The 18,515-nt window shown below is 33.1% G+C and overlaps 3 protein-coding genes across 3 annotated transcripts; all 3 read left to right on the forward strand.

Annotated features, from left to right (window-relative positions):
• The first annotated feature begins 973 nt into the window (after positions 1-973).
• LOC140015247 (late embryogenesis abundant protein At1g64065-like) lies at positions 974-1,636 on the forward strand. Its single transcript, XM_072067171.1, has one exon. The coding sequence runs from the start codon at positions 974-976 to the stop codon at positions 1,634-1,636; it is 663 nt and encodes a 220-aa protein (XP_071923272.1).
• A 7,487-nt stretch (positions 1,637-9,123) lies between these two features.
• LOC140015248 (late embryogenesis abundant protein At1g64065-like) lies at positions 9,124-9,786 on the forward strand. The gene has a single exon (XM_072067172.1). It carries the CDS (start codon positions 9,124-9,126, stop codon positions 9,784-9,786), a length of 663 nt encoding a protein of 220 aa, XP_071923273.1.
• Positions 9,787-17,324: 7,538 nt separating this feature from the next.
• On the forward strand, positions 17,325-17,987 carry LOC140015249 (late embryogenesis abundant protein At1g64065-like). The gene has a single exon (XM_072067173.1). It carries the CDS (start codon positions 17,325-17,327, stop codon positions 17,985-17,987), a length of 663 nt encoding a protein of 220 aa, XP_071923274.1.
• Positions 17,988-18,515: the final 528 nt, after the last annotated feature.

Consider the following 18,515-nt stretch of genomic DNA (forward strand, 5'->3'; position numbering starts at 1 on the left):
TCTCTGGGAAAGGGGGGTGGTAAGAAAAGAAAACAGCTATTACATCTTAAAATAGCAGAGGTTTCCATGATGTTTAAAGGTTTTCAATTTTTATCCATCACATGGTTTTTCATTCAATTAGCAACTTTGTCAACCAAGCCAATGAAATATGTCAGTTTTTAACCATATTTCCCCAAGAGATGATTATAAATTAAATGAACACTGTATCAATGAAGACATAATTCTACTTAAAAAACAAAAAGAGGAATCAATTTCCCAGAATAAAAAATAGATTGCAAAAGGTACAAGAAACACTTTTTCCATCTGAAAATATTAAAACACAATTTGTTTTCCTTCAAAGAAAGCGAGAAGGACAATTTGTTTTCCTTCACCAATTTTTTAGATTATTCTTTCCGTTAGGCCCAGCTGCAAATTTTGCTTTGTACTTCCAAGGATTTGATTGTCTCTCTGTATGTCTCAAATTTTGCTATGTCTTTCCGTTAGGCTAGTGGTTTGCTTTGGAGGAATTCACAGTGAATGGTTACAATTTGACAGCTCATGTTGCTTGGTGCTTGAGCCAAACAAGCATTTATTTTTATGTGCCACGTCAGCCACAAGAATAAGTGGAACTACGTAGTTTTGTGTTGGACAGAAAATTGGACACAGAAAATTGGACAGAGGATCCCGTCTGGGCAGTCTGGCACCAAGTCCCCAGTTTTACCTAGTGTACTAAAAATGGAAAATAAGATCGCACTTGAGGATTTCATTTTGCATGTAGTCGGAACCTTACGACTCATTCCAAGTGGGAACTTTACGACCCATTCCAACTAAGTTTCCTAGTATTAAATGTTAGCCTAGATGTTGGTTTATGCGTATTTATATACCAGAGGGTTAAACTTAGATCCTCACAACAAAACCAACATCTTAAGCAACTCGAGCAGAAGAAAAATAAACCTGACATTTCGGCTTCGTTCTTTCTTCTAAGATTGTTGAAATGGCTGACAGAAGGAATGATCAACAAGTTCATCCATTGTCTCAAAATTATAACCGTGATGCAGTTTCTAATTTCAAGCGCGACGAAGAGTCAGCTTCAAGAGAGTCAGACGAAATTCGTCGCAAGAAGCGTATCAGGTACCTTGCATATTTTGCTGCCTTCGTTGTGTTCCAAACTAGCATCATAGTATTGTTTTCTCTAACCGTGATGAAGATAAAAACTCCAAAATTTCGAGTACAATCAGCAACTTTCGAGACCTTCAATGTGGGCACGGCTACAAATGCTTCGTTTAATTTTAGGATGAATGCTGAGGTTGGCGTGAAAAACAACAATTTTGGAACTTACAAGTTCCAAAACAGCACAATATCCTTCTTCTATGATGGCACACCAATTGGGGAAGCCATGGTTCCTGATAGCAAATCAGGATGGCTATCAACCAAGAAGCTAAATGTTGCCGTGGACCTCTCATCAAATAATTTGACCAGCAACTCACAACTCGAAAATGATCTCAACTCTGGGGTGCTGAAGTTGAATGCTCAATCCAAATTGAGTGGAAAGGTGACGCTAACGTTTATGTTCAAGAAGAAGAAATCCACAAACATGGATTGCACCATCACTGTCGGTTTTGCTGATAGAGTTGTTCGAGATATTAACTGCATGTGACGCTGTAACCTACATCAATGATGCACCATGCTCAATTTTTACTTGGATATTGTTATTTATGTATTTCCTCTCCGAGGTTGTTGATCATTTTTTCCTTTTTGGGGTTGAATAAGGAAGGGCATTGCTCTATGAGGTTGTGGACATTGTATATTAATGTAGTCATCAAAATCATTTGGACAACTTTAGTTTTCCTTATATTAGATATTATAATATAAGGGAGTGGTATTGTTCATTTCTTTTTAATATGTCAACTATTATACCGGAGTCTAGCTTTTTACCCTTTTCATTTGATTTTGGTTATAAAAGTTTAGATTTGGGATTTCGACCTTATATGAAATTTTGCCAAAAAAAAAGAAAAAAAGAAGACCACCAAACTCATCTTACCTTTTTAGACAAATATTTGTCCTATTTTGGCTTTAATCATAGTTTGGATTGTAGGTGCAATTTGTGAGTAGGAATGAGTTTGGTTTGAAATTAGATAGATGTGATTAGTTATGGAACAAAATATGTTGTGTTTATATCATAACGCCTATGCCACTTCTATTAGTTTTTATATTGTAGGTTACAGTTTATACTGGTGATTGTAGAAGTCATGAATCTACAAAAAAACACACCCCATCACATCCATCCACCTGTCCAGGATAATTGTTATACATGCTTACTATTAACTCCCAATTCTTAGTATCATCTGCCTAAGGTTGTTGATTTCTATAATTGTTTTGCATGAGTACCTTGGCAAATTCCTAACTTAATTGCAAAATTCTTTCCCCAATCAAACTTGATCAAAATTAGTTTCAAATTTCACAAGTTGCTCATTGTACCATTCTTTTTTTTTTTTTTTTATATCGAAAATGTGAGGATTGTGCAAACTCGCAAGAGATTAACTGCTTCTTATACAACTGTTTAACAGAATTAGCTCATTGAAAGTTCATATTTGTTATTTTAATTAACCATCCACTAATGGATTACAGGGCAAGTATTGAGTTTTGCCCAATTCTATCCGGTTGATATAATTCGTGCGTTAGTATATTTTCAATTGAGTGAGTATACACAAATAAAATTCACAATTATGTAAAAAAAAGTATAATTCACTATTATTGATACCTAATGTTTAAAAATTACACCAATTCAAAGATAAAACTTAATCATGTCATCCTTACCAATAAGTTGGTAATTTTTTCTTTTATTTCGTACAAGTAAAGTATTATATCCATCTATAAGAACCAATGGATCATAACACCTTTTCCCACTATGGGTCTAGGGATCGAGTGGGTGGTGGGTCCGGAATGGGTGATAATATACGAATTGGAATTTTTTTGGGTATTTTTGAGTGTTTTTTTAGCGTTTCTTGACATGATTTTAGGGTTTGTCGGGTATTTTTGGGTGGCACTTATGTTTTCTTGTGGGTATTTATATGTGTTTTAATGTGATTAACGTAGACATGTATTTCAAGAAGTTTTTTTTTTCACCAAAACAGGCAATGAAACAGGCCTAAAGTAGAGGGAGAGAGCCAAGGGGTACACAAGGTAGGTTTTGAAGCCATAAAAGCCATAGGATAAAACAATGACAAGAAGTCAATTAATGTGCAAAAACGTAGATGAAATTACGTGAATCCTATTCTAGTTAGTATTGCCAAAGCTCTTCATGGTGTAGACGGGAAATGATAATAACTATACCTAGAATTCAAGGGCTATAAACTAAACCAAATTTATTTAAATAGTAAAATTGAAACTTTTTCAAAAATTTTGGGGCTCATCTAAAAATTTTGGGCTACTTTAGAGGGCGAAAATAAAATTAACCCATTCAAACAAGTGTGCCATGCCAAAGTCGCCTAGTCATTAAAATTCCAAAGAAATGCTTTTAGTTCAAGGCTTCATGCTCCTGTTGGGCTCTGAGAGAGCCTAACTCGGGGAGAATTTAACCATGAGTTAGAATGGGAACCACAACCATGGGTTTGACACCACATCCAACCCAAAACCTTAAGGCATTGGATCTATGGATCATTCCCACTTATATTTGCTCCAAAATTTACTTTTGCAGTGTAATCACCTAACCGTTTTATCTTTTTCTCTATGATAGATTCCTTACAGCAGCATTTGATCCCATAGGAAAATTACTTTACAATAAAGAGGTATTATATGGGTTCCCCTTTATAATTCTTTTAAACCATCATCCACTAAAAAGGTGATTCAATCCTGGAATGACAAGATTAATTAGAACATACTTCAATACTTTTTGGAGGCGTTCTAGAGTAGTGCTGAAAAGCCAACCTATTGGACTCTTGTTGAAAATAGTAGTGTAGTTAAATAGTTCCAAAAATCTACACGTATGTATTGTGTAAAGAGATGGTTAATTACTCGCTTTTTCGTAACATTTGTTTTTTATTAAAAATCATAATTTTATTGTAAAATTTGTAGTAATGGCAGATGATACATCAAACATACCACAAAAAACAACAAATCTAAAAATCTACAGATATATCATATCTGAGAAATAAACAAAAATTATATTTGAAACCCCAATATATTCAAGAAATTGACATCAATCGCCTTCAACCTATAGAACATTTGTGCATTTCTTCCACTGCCATGTCTGCTGTTTAACTGTTTCAAATTCAATATTTTGATAAAGTCTAGCAAAATAGATCTCAAAAATTCCATATTTGACAACTAAATATGAAAAAATTGAGATTTAATAAGGAAATATATACTACAAGAATAGTGTCACTAGAAACTTTAGTGAGACAAAACTCTAACTATAAAACTCCTATTAGGAAACTTGAGAAGGAAAGAATACTTTCATGATATATCTTAGGGGACTTTATTACATACTACAAAAAAAAAAAAAAGAAAGCTATTAATGGGAGGGAGGGGACACTGTTTTGTTCTAAAGGATAGAAGAAAGTTAGAGAGATGGAGGAGAAGTTAGATTTTCCGCATTACTTAACATTACCTTCTCTATCAAGATTTCTGCGTGCTAAATAGTAGGACAGGAAATATGTCATCCAGATAGATTATCTCACAATTATACGGGTGAAGCTCAATTCCTTGCTAGATGATTAACATTTTTTTTTTTGGGATCCAACCATGGAGTCCACATTTTTTTTTTAAAAATGGTCACCCTTTTTCATATCAATTGAGAAAATATGCAATATTGGTGTTAAACAACATATAAGGTGGTGTTTGGTAAGAGGGTTTCGGAATGAAGAATTGAAATAAATCTCATAATTGTTGTTTGGATTACTACTATCGGAATTGGGATTTTGGAATCATATCTAAAAATTTGGAGTTCCCCAATTCCCCAATAACCTAGAGGGTTTTGGACAAAACCCAAATCTGATTCCCGTTTAGAAACAAGGCCTGTCCCGCTACTCGTTAAAAAAATTAATATATAATTATAGACATATATATAATTATATATAGAATATATATATTATAATTATAATTATATATTTTATTATACTATTAGTATAATTATATAATATATTTATAATTATTATAATATATTTGTAATAATAAATATAATTATATTTATATATATAATTATTATATACACATATACAATATACAATATATTATATAAATATATATTATAATTATTTCATAAATATAATTATATTTATATAATATATATTATAAATTTATTAATATTATATAATAATGTATTTATATTATTTATAAATATATATTATATGTGCATATTGACGGGATTTTAATATATGTACAAGTTAAAAAAAACCGAATTACACCCGTTCATTGCAAGTATATAGGTCAACTAGTAGTTTAGGGTATGTATTGGGTCGATCCCACAGGGAAGAGTGAACAATTACCGGTATTGCTAAAGCTTCTCTATTATTTAGACTATCAGTGAATTATAACAAGTAAAACCTACTGAATTTATGCAAGAAAATAACAAATGAAAGTTTCTTAGGTTATGGTATCACTAACTACTCATGCAAGTGCTATATTTGGATCATTAAGTACTACTATCTAGGCTAGTTATGGTGTAATTTCCTTATGCATATGAAATCTACTTTCGTAGTGAATCAACTATACTTATAACTAATCCATACCTATTCTCATGGTTATAAAATTAGCTACAAGTTCATTTCTTCAGTGAAATTACATGAAATGAATCACTTAAAACCACATAGGTGCACTTCTACTTTCGTGAGTGTACTCCCTATGTTTAGCACTTCTTGAATCAGTGTTAAATCTCAATTTTTATTGCAGAAACAACATCTTAGATAATCACAATTAATGGTACCAGATTAATCATGATTTAAAGAGTCAAAGTGCTAAATAACTTGCTCAAATCATAGTAATCAAATAACCAAATAATAAACACTAACAATCACAGAAAGTTCAACCAAACTCAAGGCTTAAATTTTAGAGACACATATTAAACAAAAAATCCAGAACTTGCATGTTAACTAAACTTGGAATCAAGTACAAAAGATAAAGAGTTTGGAAGGAATGTAACCCTTGTCACATGAGTTCATCTCCTTGCCTTCTTTATCCTCCATCTTCATCTTTGCCTAGCTAATAAACAAGAATGGATGAACTACTAGCTAAACTATCCTACACTAAGAAGAATGGCAGAGCTACATTTTTGCAGTCCAAGCTTTCTCCCGTATGTCTCTCTATCCTCTTGCAAGATTTGGCTATTTCAAGACAAAGGAAGTCAAGAAAATGAGGCCTACACTTCCCTTTTACAGCTGGTAATGTTTCTCACATGTCTAGCATTACATGTGACTTAGTGGAGGTGAAATTGAGTTTTCCGCGTAAAGAGCAGCCTTCTCTGACCACAATCCGCCCAGAAATCCGGCCAAGTTCTGGCCGGATTGCTACAGTGACATTTTGGTGCACTTTTGTTCAATTTTCAGCTCTGCTCCGATTTTACATCAACTTCAACTGAACTTTTCTTGATGATACAAGCTGATTTAGCTCTTGACCAAAACATGAAACTTGTAGCCATTTGCATTAGCTTTCCAATGCATCAAGAATCACCTCATTTGGATCTGTGTAGACTGAGAAATGACCGAAATACCCTTGCCTGCTCATTGCCCTGTTTCAGCTTCGACCAAATGAAATTGGCTACTGTACTTCGGCTTTTTGACTTGGAAAACCTTCAAACTGGATTCCGATGTATTCACCAAAGTTGTAGATCTATCTCTTATCTTCAAATTGGTTCAAGAATCATCTTAATCCGATCACTGTAGCTCAAGTTATAGCCGAAATACGAAAATGTGTCAAAACTGTCAAAATGCACAAAATCCAAGTAAAAAGTGATAAGAACCTCATTTAATCACTCAAAAGAATTTTTCACCAATTATAGCCAAAATGATCCATTTTCTGCCAATAATATAGCCAAAGTGACTAAAAATAATATAAAATGTCATACAATTATTACGTAAATTAGTCACTTATCACATATAATTATAATTTATATGTGTATATAATAATAATAATATATTATATAATAATAATTATATTTATTATAAATATAATATTTAATAATTAATATATTAGTATAATTAATATATGTATATATTATATAATTATAATTATATATTTATATTATAATATGTTTATAATTATATGAATAATATTAAATTTAATTAGTTACAAACTTATAATAATGATATTTTAGTTATATGTATTATATAATGTATAATAGTATATAATATAATTGATATTATCAATTATACATTTTTACTAATAAAAATTATTAATTAGTTATACCAAATTTACTAATACATTTAATTAGTAAAAATTTCTTATATCTCATTTCGAAAGATTCAACCAACCAAACATTAACTATAATAATGATATATATTTTTGATACTGAATCAAATAGATATATTGAAATTACTGACTCCATTTCAAGCTCAAGATGAAAATTCGAATCCAATTACAAGGTGCGAACAGAACGCCACCTAAGTTATATAACACTTTTGCCTAGTCTCACTTATGCATTTATGGTACACTCCCACTAAACTGAGTCCAGTAATAGGCTTCCGGTCAATGATAGCATCAGGTGATGTGTACACTTTGATGAATCTTTGACTTGAGATGTGGGGCATTTTCAAAGTAAGGTGGCCGTTGCAGAATTGATTATCCAGTCCAATAGTCAAACTTAAGTGAAAAAAATCATTTTATAGAAGGATAGCCTGGTCACAAGATAAAATAACCTAGGAATCTAGTCACATTTGAAAATGGCCAGGGGTTCAATTGTTTTGAGTTTGTAAACTTGTAAGAGTCAAGAACTGTGTATCAAATTCAAATACCTTTTGGAAAATGCATAGCTTTATGAACAAAATGTCAATTACTTGAATTTTAAAGCATGGACCATTCAAATATTCTCTCCATCTCATTGAAAGTACCATATTTTCTTTCTTAATCTATCCCAAGATATAATTCACATACCCAAAATGGAAAACAAAATTTCTCTTGTTTCAGTTTTTACCCTTCAAGATTCCCTCATTCTTTACATTTATTAGTGGGTCTCTTGATTTTCATTTTCTATTAATAAAGTTTCGGGACATCCGTGAGATACACAAATATGCACAAGGTCTGAAGTGATGTGTGAATATCACTCTCGTTGTCAGATTGGACTTCTTGGAGATAGGTTTGGCTGCACATGTTATTTTTGTCTCCTTGGCCACTAATGACCACAGATTCTTGTTTCTAAAAGTGATTTTAAGAGTGGCAAGATCCGAAAACAAAGCTGAAGCTTAGTACTGTGTATAAAAAGTCCAACTTCCAAAGCACGACGAAGTTTTTGGAATGGAGGGATACCTATCGGAAGATCAGTAGTAGCTTTAGATTTAGGTACTCACACAAAAGTGACTCAAAAACATTGAAAATCAAAGAAAGTGTAACACCCTGTGGTTATACATGCATCTTTTTGAGAACAGATTAAATGCATGTAAGGAATAGAGGGAAACCAGTCTAGTAGTTTTAGAGAAAGGGTGTCAGTGCAGATGTTATTTCGTGTGATTTGAAGCGGTTATTATACTTATTACATTATTCGTAGATAGTTACATTGCATTATTGTATGTATAAAAAAAAGTGATATGTATAAATGAAATAATTCACATATAATTAATAAAACATTATAACGTGGTTGTACACCAAAAATTAAAGATATATAAAATCGGATCGAATCACACATACAACACAACTCCACGGGCACCTAATCCCTAGTTTAACCTAGTGTACCAAAAATGGAAATAAGGTCGCACCTGAGGACTTTAGTTCCATGGAGTTGCAGTCTTATGACCCATTCCAACATAGTTGGAACTTTACGACCCATTCCAACTATTTTTCCTAGTATTAAATGTTAGCTTAGATGTTGGTCTAGTCATATATATACCAGAGGGTTAAACTTAGATCCTCACAACAAAACCAACATCTTAAGCAACTCGAGCAGAAGAAAAATAAACCTGACATTTCGGCTCCGTTCTTTCTTCTAAGATTGTTGAAATGGCTGACAGAAGGAATGATCAACAAGTTCATCCATTGTCTCAAAATTATAACCATGATGCAGTTTCTAATTTCAAGCGCGACGAAGAGTCAGCTTCAAGAGAGTCAGACGAAATTCGTCGCAAGAAGCGTATCAGGTACCTTGCATATTTTGCTGCCTTCGTTGTGTTCCAAACTGGCATCATAGTATTGTTTTCTCTAACCGTGATGAAGATAAAAACTCCAAAATTTCGAGTACAATCCGCAACTTTCGAAACCTTCAATGTGGGCACGGCTACAAATGCTTCGTTTAATTTTAGGATGAATGCTGAGGTTGGCGTGAAAAACAACAATTTTGGAACTTACAAGTTCCAAAACAGCACAATATTCTTCTTCTATGATGGCACACCAATTGGGGAAGCCATGGTTCCTGATAGCAAATCAGGATGGCTATCAACCAAGAAGCTAAATGTTGCCGTGGACCTCTCATCAAATAATTTGACCAGCAACTCACAACTCGAAAATGATCTCAACTCTGGGGTGCTGAAGTTGAATGCTCAATCCAAATTGAGTGGAAAGGTGACGCTAACGTTTATGTTCAAGAAGAAGAAATCCACAAACATGGATTGCACCATCACTGTCGGTTTTGCTGATAGAGTTGTTCGAGATATTAACTGCATGTGACGCTGTAACCTACATCAATGATGCACCATGCTCAATTTTTACTTGGATATTGTTATTTATGTATTTCCTCTCCGAGGTTGTTGATCATTTTTTCCTTTTTGGGGTTGAATAAGGAAGGGCATTGCTCTATGAGGTTGTGGACATTGTATATTAATGTAGTCATCAAAATCATTTGGACAACTTTAGTTTTCCTTATATTAGATATTATAATATAAGGGAGTGGTATTGTTCATTTCTTTTTAATATGTCAACTATTATACCGGAGTCTAGCTTTTTACCCTTTTCATTTGATTTTGGTTATAAAAGTTTAGATTTGGGATTTCGACCTTATATGAAATTTTGCCAAAAAAAAAAAAAAAAAGAAGACCACCAAACTCATCTTACCTTTTTAGACAAATATTTGTCCTATTTTGGCTTTAATCATAGTTTGGATTGTAGGTGCAATTTGTGAGTAGGAATGAGTTTGGTTTGAAATTAGATAGATGTGATTAGTTATGGAACAAAATATGTTGTGTTTATATCATAACGCCTATGCCACTTCTATTAGTTTTTATATTGTAGGTTACAGTTTATACTGGTGATTGTAGAAGTCATGAATCTACAAAAAAACACACCCCATCACATCCATCCACCTGTCCAGGATAATTGTTATACATGCTTACTATTAACTCCCAATTCTTAATATCATCTGCCTAAGGTTGTTGATTTCTATAATTGTTTTGCATGAGTACCTTGGCAAATTCCTAACTTAATTACAAAATTCTTTCCCCAATCAAACTTGCTCAAAATTAGTTTCAAATTTCACAAGTTGCTCATTGTACCATTCTTTTTTTTTTTTTTTTATATATCGAAAATGTGAGGATTGTGCAAACTCGCAAGAGATTAACTGCTTCTTATACAACTGTTTAACAGAATTAGCTCATTGAAAGTTCATATTTGTTATTTTAATTAACCATCCACTAATGGATTACAGGGCAAGTATTGAGTTTTGCCCAATTCTATCCAGTTGATATAATTCGTGCGTTAGTATATTTTCAATTGAGTTAGTATACACAAATAAAATTCACAATTATGTAAAAAAAAGTATAATTCACTATTATTGATACCTAATGTTTAAAAATTACACCAATTCAAAGACAAAACTTAATCGTGTCGTCCTTACCAATAAGTTGGTAATTTTTTCTTTTGTTTCGTACAAATAAAGTATTATATCCATCTATAAGAACCAATGGATCATAACACCTTTTCCCACTATGGGTCTAGGGATCGAGTGGGTGGTGGGTCCGGAATGGGTGATAATATACGAATTGGAATTTTTTTGGGTATTTTTGAGTGTTTTTTTAGCGTTTCTTGACATGATTTTAGGGTTTGTCGGGTATTTTTGGGTGGCACTTATGTTTTCTTGTGGGTATTTATATGTGTTTTAATGTGATTAACGTAGACATGTGTTTCAAGAAGTTTTTTTTTTTCACCAAAACAGGCAATGAAACAGGCCTAAAGTAGAGGGAGAGAGCCAAGGGGTACACAAGGTAGGTTTTGAAGCCATAAAAGCCATAGGATAAAACAATGACAAGAAGTCAATTAATGTGCAAAAACGTAGATGAAATTACGTGAATCCTATTCTAGTTAGTATTGCCAAAGCTCTTCATGGTGTAGACGGGAAATGATAATAACTATACCTAGAATTCAAGGGCTATAAACTAAACCAAATTTATTTAAATAGTAAAATTGAAACTTTTTCAAAAATTTTGGGGCTCACCTAAAATTTTTTGGCTACTTTAGAGGGCGAAAATAAAATTAACCCATTCAAACAAGTGTGCCATGCCAAAGTCGCCTAGTCATTAAAATTCCAAAGAAATGGTTTTAGTTCAAGGCTTCATTCATGCTCCTTGGTGATTAAAACTCTCATGCGCAGGCCAATCAAATCCCGTGGAAATCAACTAAAGAAGCTATTATGTTTACCCCAATGTGATGTAACCCAATCAGACTTATACAAGTCTCCATTTTCAGAAACTGATGAAAACTTTGAAGTTACCCCCAATAAAAGCATGCAAAGGCCAAACAACAATTTTTTTTTTGGGGGATCAATAAACAACTAACATATTGCTGTCTTTCACAGTACCAATTAATCACTAAATATCAAAGCACAATGTAAGAGAAAAATTTGGATAGCAAAGAGTGATTACAAGCAGAGAGAGCCTCAGAGAACAACAAGCTTTATTGGCTTTTGCCTACTTATATTTGCTCCAAAATTTACTTTTGCAGTGTAATCACCTAACCGTTTTATCTTTTTCTCTATGATAGATTCCTTACAGCAGCATTTGATCCCATAGGAAAATTACTTTACAATAAAGAGGTATTATATGGGTTCCCCTTTATAATTCTTTTAAACCATCATCCACTAAAAAGGTGATTCAATCCTGGAATGACAAGATTAATTAGAACATACTTCAATACTTTTTGGAGGCGTTCTAGAGTAGTGCTGAAAAGCCAACCTATTGGACTCTTGTTGAAAATAGTAGTGTAGTTAAATAGTTCCAAAAATCTACACGTATGTATTGTGTAAAGAGATGGTTAATTACTCGCTTTTTCGTAACATTTGTTTTTTATTAAAAATCATAATTTTATTGTAAAATTTGTAGTAATGGCAGATGATACATCAAACATACCACAAAAAACAACAAATCTAAAAATCTACAGATATATCATATCTGAGAAATAAACAAAAATTATATTTGAAACCCCAATATATTCAAGAAATTGACATCAATCGCCTTCAACCTACAGAACATTTGTGCATTTCTTCCACTGCCATGTCTGCTGTTTAACTGTTTCAAATTCAATATTTTGATAAAGTCTAGCAAAATAGATCTCAAAAATTCCATATTTGACAACTAAATATGAAAAAATTGAGATTTAATAAGGAAATATATACTACAAGAATAGTGTCACTAGAAACTTTAGTGAGACAAAACTCTAACTATAAAACTCCTATTAGGAAACTTGAGAAGGAAAGAATACTTTCATGATATATCTTAGGGGACTTTATTACATACTACAACAAAAAAAAAAAGAAAGCTATTAATGGGAGGGAGGGGACACTGTTTTGTTCTAAAGGATAGAAGAAAGTTAGAGAGATGGAGGAGAAGTTAGATTTTCCGCATTACTTAACATTACCTTCTCTATCAAGATTTCTGCGTGCTAAATAGTAGGACAGGAAATATGTCATCCAGATAGATTATCTCACAATTATACGGGTGAAGCTCAATTCCTTGCTAGATGATTAACATTTTTTTTTTTTTTTTGGATCCAAACGTGGAGTCCACATTTTTTTTTAAATGGTCACCCTTTTTCATATCAATTGAGAAAATATGCAATATTGGTGTTAAACAACATATAAGGTGGTGTTTGGTAAGAGGGTTTCGGAATGAAGAATTGAAATAAACCTCATAATTGTTATTTGGATTACTACTATCGGAATTGGGATTTTGGAATCATATCTAAAAATTTGGAGTTCCCCAATTCCCCAATAACCTAGAGGGTTTTGGACAAAACCCAAATCTGATTCCTGTTTAGAAACGGGGCCCGTCCCGCCACTCCTTAAAAAAATTAATATATAATTATAGACATATATATAATTATATATAGAATATATATATTATAATTATAATTATATATTTTATTATACTATTAGTATAATTATATAATATTTATAATTATTATAATATATTTGTAATAATAAATATAATTATATTTATATATATAATTATTACATACACATATACAATATATTATATAAATATATATTATAATTATTTCATAAGTATAATTATATTTATATAATATGTATTATAAATTTATTATTATTATATATTAATATATTAATATTATTTATAAATGTATATTATATGTGCATATAATTATAATTTATATGTGTATATAATAATAATATATTATATAATTATAATTATAATTATTATAAATATAATAATATAATAAATATAATATTTAATATTTAATATATTAGTATAATTAATATATGTATATATTATATAATTATAATTATATATGAATAATATTAAATTTAATTAGTTACAAACTTATAATAATGGTATTTTAGTTATATGTATTATATAATGTATATTAGTATATAATATAATTGATATTATCAATTATACATTTTTACTAATAAAAATTATTAATTAGTTATACTAAATTTACTAATACATTTAATTAGTAAAAATTTCTTATATCCCATTTCGTAAGATTCAACCAACCAAACATCAACTATAATAATGATATACATTCTTGATACTGAATCAAATAGATATATTGAAATGACTGACTCCATTTCAAGCTCAAGATGAAAATTTGAATCCAATTTCAAGGTGCAAACAGAACGCCGCCTAAGTTATATACACTTTTGCCTAGTCTCACTTATGCATTTATGGTACACTCCCACTAAACTGAGTCCAGTAATAGGCTTCCGGGCAATGATAGCATCAGGTGATGTGTACACTTTGATGAATCTTTGACTTGAGATGTGGGGCATTTTCAAAGTAAGGTGGCCGTTGCAGAATTGAATATCAAGTCCAATAGTCAAACTTAAGTGAAAAAAATCATTTTATAGAAGGATAGCCTGGTCACCAGATAAAATAACCTAGGAATCTAGCTAGTCACATTTGAAAATGGCCAGGGGTTCAATTGTTTTGAGTTTGTAAACTTGTAAGAGTCAAGAACTGTGTATCAAATTCAAATACCTTTTGGAAAATGCATAGCTTTATGAACAAAATGTCAATTACTTGAATTTTAAAGCTTGGACCAATCAAATATTCTCTCCATCTCATTGAAAGTACCATATTTTCTTTCTTAATCTATCCCAAGATATAATTCACATACCCAAAATGGAAAACAAAATTGGGAAAATGACCAATTTAGTCCCTATACTTTTTTTTACTGTCAATTTAGTCCTTACATAATTTTTTTGACCAATTTAATCCCTATACTTATTATCGGTTCCAATTGAGGAACTCCGCGGCGGCGCCACCTTATAATTTCGATCAAACGTCTAATTGAGTACTTAAGTAGGGGTATTTTGGGTACTTCACTGCTGGGGCTCCTTCTCAAAAGTAAAAAACAAAACCAAAAGTTACCGGCACACCACCACTGAAAAAAACCCAAACCTGAAACCTCAACCTTTTCTTGCAAAAACCGACTGAAATCGACTGAAATCTTGCAAGAAATTTTCTGTTGGTTACTGACATGTATCTATTTCGCAATATTGCATTAATAATGCAGTGTTCAACTTTACAACTGGACATCAAAGTCAGCCTATGATTCCGGCAACACCTCTGCCACCGGAACCACAATGAACACCCGTCCAACCAGAATTACCCTGACCAACCCAGGTCAACATTTCTACATATGCACCTTCCTTCGACACTGCTCACTCGGCCAAAAGCTAGCCATCAACGTCACCGGAACTGCTGCCACTCCATCACCAACTCCGGCCCCCACCAGGCCTCCATCCGGCCCTGCCTCTGAGGCTATGGGCAATAAGAAATTTTTTGTGCTTTGCTACATAGCAAACAAAAACTGGATGACCAGTGGAAGGAAACAACAACTTTAAGATGATTGGTATCAAATGATTTCGGCATTGAGCCCACTAGAACATGCAATGTTCACATTCCATAAATATTAAGAAAGCAGAAGACTATTTAACGAAAAAAAGAAAAAAGAGAATTATTTCTAAAGGAGACAACAGGTCATAAATGTCCACAACGGTAGCAGAGCCCACATTTCACATCACTTAATTCGAAGTACGAAATTTCTTGAGTATATTACTCAGTCAATGAGAATTGAGGGGATTCTTAAACTACTGCAGAAGTAGGGAGGGATGCTCATCGGAATTGAGACATTTTCACTGTCGACCGGCGCTCCTGTTCCTTCGTCGACCGGCGCAACTCCACCTTCCAGCTCTTCCACCCCACCACCCTCTAGCTCTCCTAGCACGTCACCTTCGGGCTCTACCACTCCATCTCCGTCTGGTTCTCCAGCTGGTGTCTCAGCTCCTCCTCCACCAAACTCTGCTCCATCTTTTGCAGTAGCAGCGTTGCCATTCACTTTCTTGTCGATTGCCTTGGCTTTCTTGTATTAGATTTAGCTAGCGACCATTGATGACTTTTATTGTTTGCGATTATTTTATTTTTGTTACCATTTTCGCATTACTACTATTGTTATTCAGATTGAACCATTTTGGTAACTTTTGGTTTTGTTTTTTACTTCTGAGAAGGAGCCCGGCAGTGAAGTACCCAAAATACCCCTGCTTAAGTGCTCAATTAGACGTTTGATCGAAATTATAAGGTGGCGCCGCCGCGGAGTTCCTCAATTGGAACCGATAATAAATATAGGGATTAAATTGACCAAAAAAATTATGTAAGGATTAAATTGACAATAAAAAAAGTATAGGGACTAAATTGACCATTTTCCCAACAAAATTTCTCTTGTTTCAGTTTTTACCCTTCAAGATTCCCTCATTCTTTACATTTATTAGTGGGTCTCTTGATTTTCATTTGCTATCAATAAAGTTTCGGGACATCCGTGAGATACACAATTACACACAAGGTCTGAAGTGATGTGTGAATATCACTCTCGTTGTCAGATTGGACTTCTTGGAGATAGGTTTGGCTGCACATGTTATTTTTGTCTCCTTGGCCACTAATGACCACAGATTCTTGTTTCTAAAAGTGATTTTAAGAGTGGCAAGATCCGAAAACAAAGCTGAAGCTTAGTACTGTGTATAAAAAGTCCAACTTCCAAAGCACGACGAAGTTTTTGGAATGGAGGGATACCTATCGGAAGATCAGTAGTAGCTTTAGATTTAGGTACTCACACAAAAGTGACTCAAAAACATTGAAAATCAAAGAAAGTGTAACACCCTGTGGTTATACAAGCATCTTTTTGAGAACAGATTAAATGCATGTAAGGAATAGAGGGAAACCAGTCTAGTAGTTTTAGAGAAAGGGTGTCAGTGCAGATGTTATTTCGTGTGATTTGAAGCGGTTATTATACTTATTACATTATTCGTAGATAGTCACATTGCATTATTGTATGTATAAAAAAAAGTGATATGTATAAATGAAATAATTCACATATAATTAATAAAACATTATAACGTGGCTGTACACCAAAAATTAAAGATATATAAAACCGGATCGAATCACACATACAACACAACTCCACGGGCACCTAATCCCTAGTTTAACCTAGTGTACCAAAAATGGAAATAAGGTCGCACCTGAGGACTTTAGTTCCATGGAGTTGCAGTCTTATGACCCATTCCAACATAGTTGGAACTTTACGACCCATTCCAACTATTTTTCCTAGTATTAAATGTTAGCTTAGATGTTGGTCTATTCATATATATACCAGAGGGTTAAACTTAGATCCTCACAACAAAACCAACATCTTAAGCAACTCGAGCAGAAGAAAAATAAACCTGACATTTCGGCTCCGTTCTTTCTTCTAAGATTGTTGAAATGGCTGACAGAAGGAATGATCAACAAGTTCATCCATTGTCTCAAAATTATAACCATGATGCAGTTTCTAATTTCAAGCGCGACGAAGAGTCAGCTTCAAGAGAGTCAGACGAAATTCGTCGCAAGAAGCGTATCAGGTACCTTGCATATTTTGCTGCCTTCGTTGTGTTCCAAACTGGCATCATAGTATTGTTTTCTCTAACCGTGATGAAGATAAAAACCCCTAAATTTCGAGTACGGTCAGCAACTTTCGAGACCTTCAATGTGGGCACGGCTACAAATGCTTCGTTTAATTTTAGGATGAATGCTGAGGTTGGTGTGAAAAACAACAATTTTGGAACTTACAAGTTCCAAAACAGCACAATATCCTTCTTCTATGATGGCACACCAATTGGGGAAGCCATGGTTCCTGATAGCAAATCAGGATGGCTATCAACCAAGAAGCTAAATGTTGCCGTGGACCTCTCATCAAATAATTTGACCAGCAACTCACAACTCGAAAATGATCTCAACTCTGGGGTGTTGAAGTTGAACGCTCAATCCAAATTGAGTGGAAAGGTGACGCTGACGTTTATGTTCAAGAAGAAGAAATCCACAAACATGGATTGCACCATCACTGTCGGTTTTGCCGAGAGAGTTGTTCGAGATATTAACTGCAAGTGATGCTGGAACCTACATCAATGATGCACCATGCTCTATTTTTACTTGGATATTGTTATTTATGTATTTCCTCTTTGAGGTTGTTGATCGTTTTTACCTCTTTTGGGTTGAATAAGGAAGGGCATTGCTCTATGAGGTTGTGGACATTGTATTAATGTAGTCGTCAAAATCATTTAGACAACTAAATGATTAGATATTAGATATATTAGATATTATAATATAAGAGAGTAGTACTTCTCATTTCTTTTTATTATGTCAAGTTTTGTACTGAATGCCAGTTTCTTGTCCTTCTCCTTCCTTTTCATTTGATTTTACTGATAAAATTTTACGATTAATATCTCTACCCTGTGTATGGAGTTTTTAAGAAAAAAAAAAGTCACCACATTCATGTTACTTTTCTGGACAAATATTTGCCCTATTTTGGCCTTGAACACAAGAAGGTGCCTTAGAATCAGGGGTCAATTGCACTTTATCCCTAAATTTACTTCATCAGTAATCTGTCTTAAAAACTAGCTATCAACTATATTATGG

The sequence above is a fragment of the Coffea arabica genome, chromosome 10e (genome assembly GCF_036785885.1).
Source record: "Coffea arabica cultivar ET-39 chromosome 10e, Coffea Arabica ET-39 HiFi, whole genome shotgun sequence".
NCBI lineage: Eukaryota > Viridiplantae > Streptophyta > Magnoliopsida > Gentianales > Rubiaceae > Coffea > Coffea arabica.

Coding starts and splice junctions, on each gene's coding strand:
- LOC140015247 (XM_072067171.1), top strand. CDS start 974: ATGGCTGACAGAAGGAATGATCAACAAGTTCATCCATTGTCTCAAAAT.
- LOC140015248 (XM_072067172.1), top strand. CDS start 9,124: ATGGCTGACAGAAGGAATGATCAACAAGTTCATCCATTGTCTCAAAAT.
- LOC140015249 (XM_072067173.1), top strand. CDS start 17,325: ATGGCTGACAGAAGGAATGATCAACAAGTTCATCCATTGTCTCAAAAT.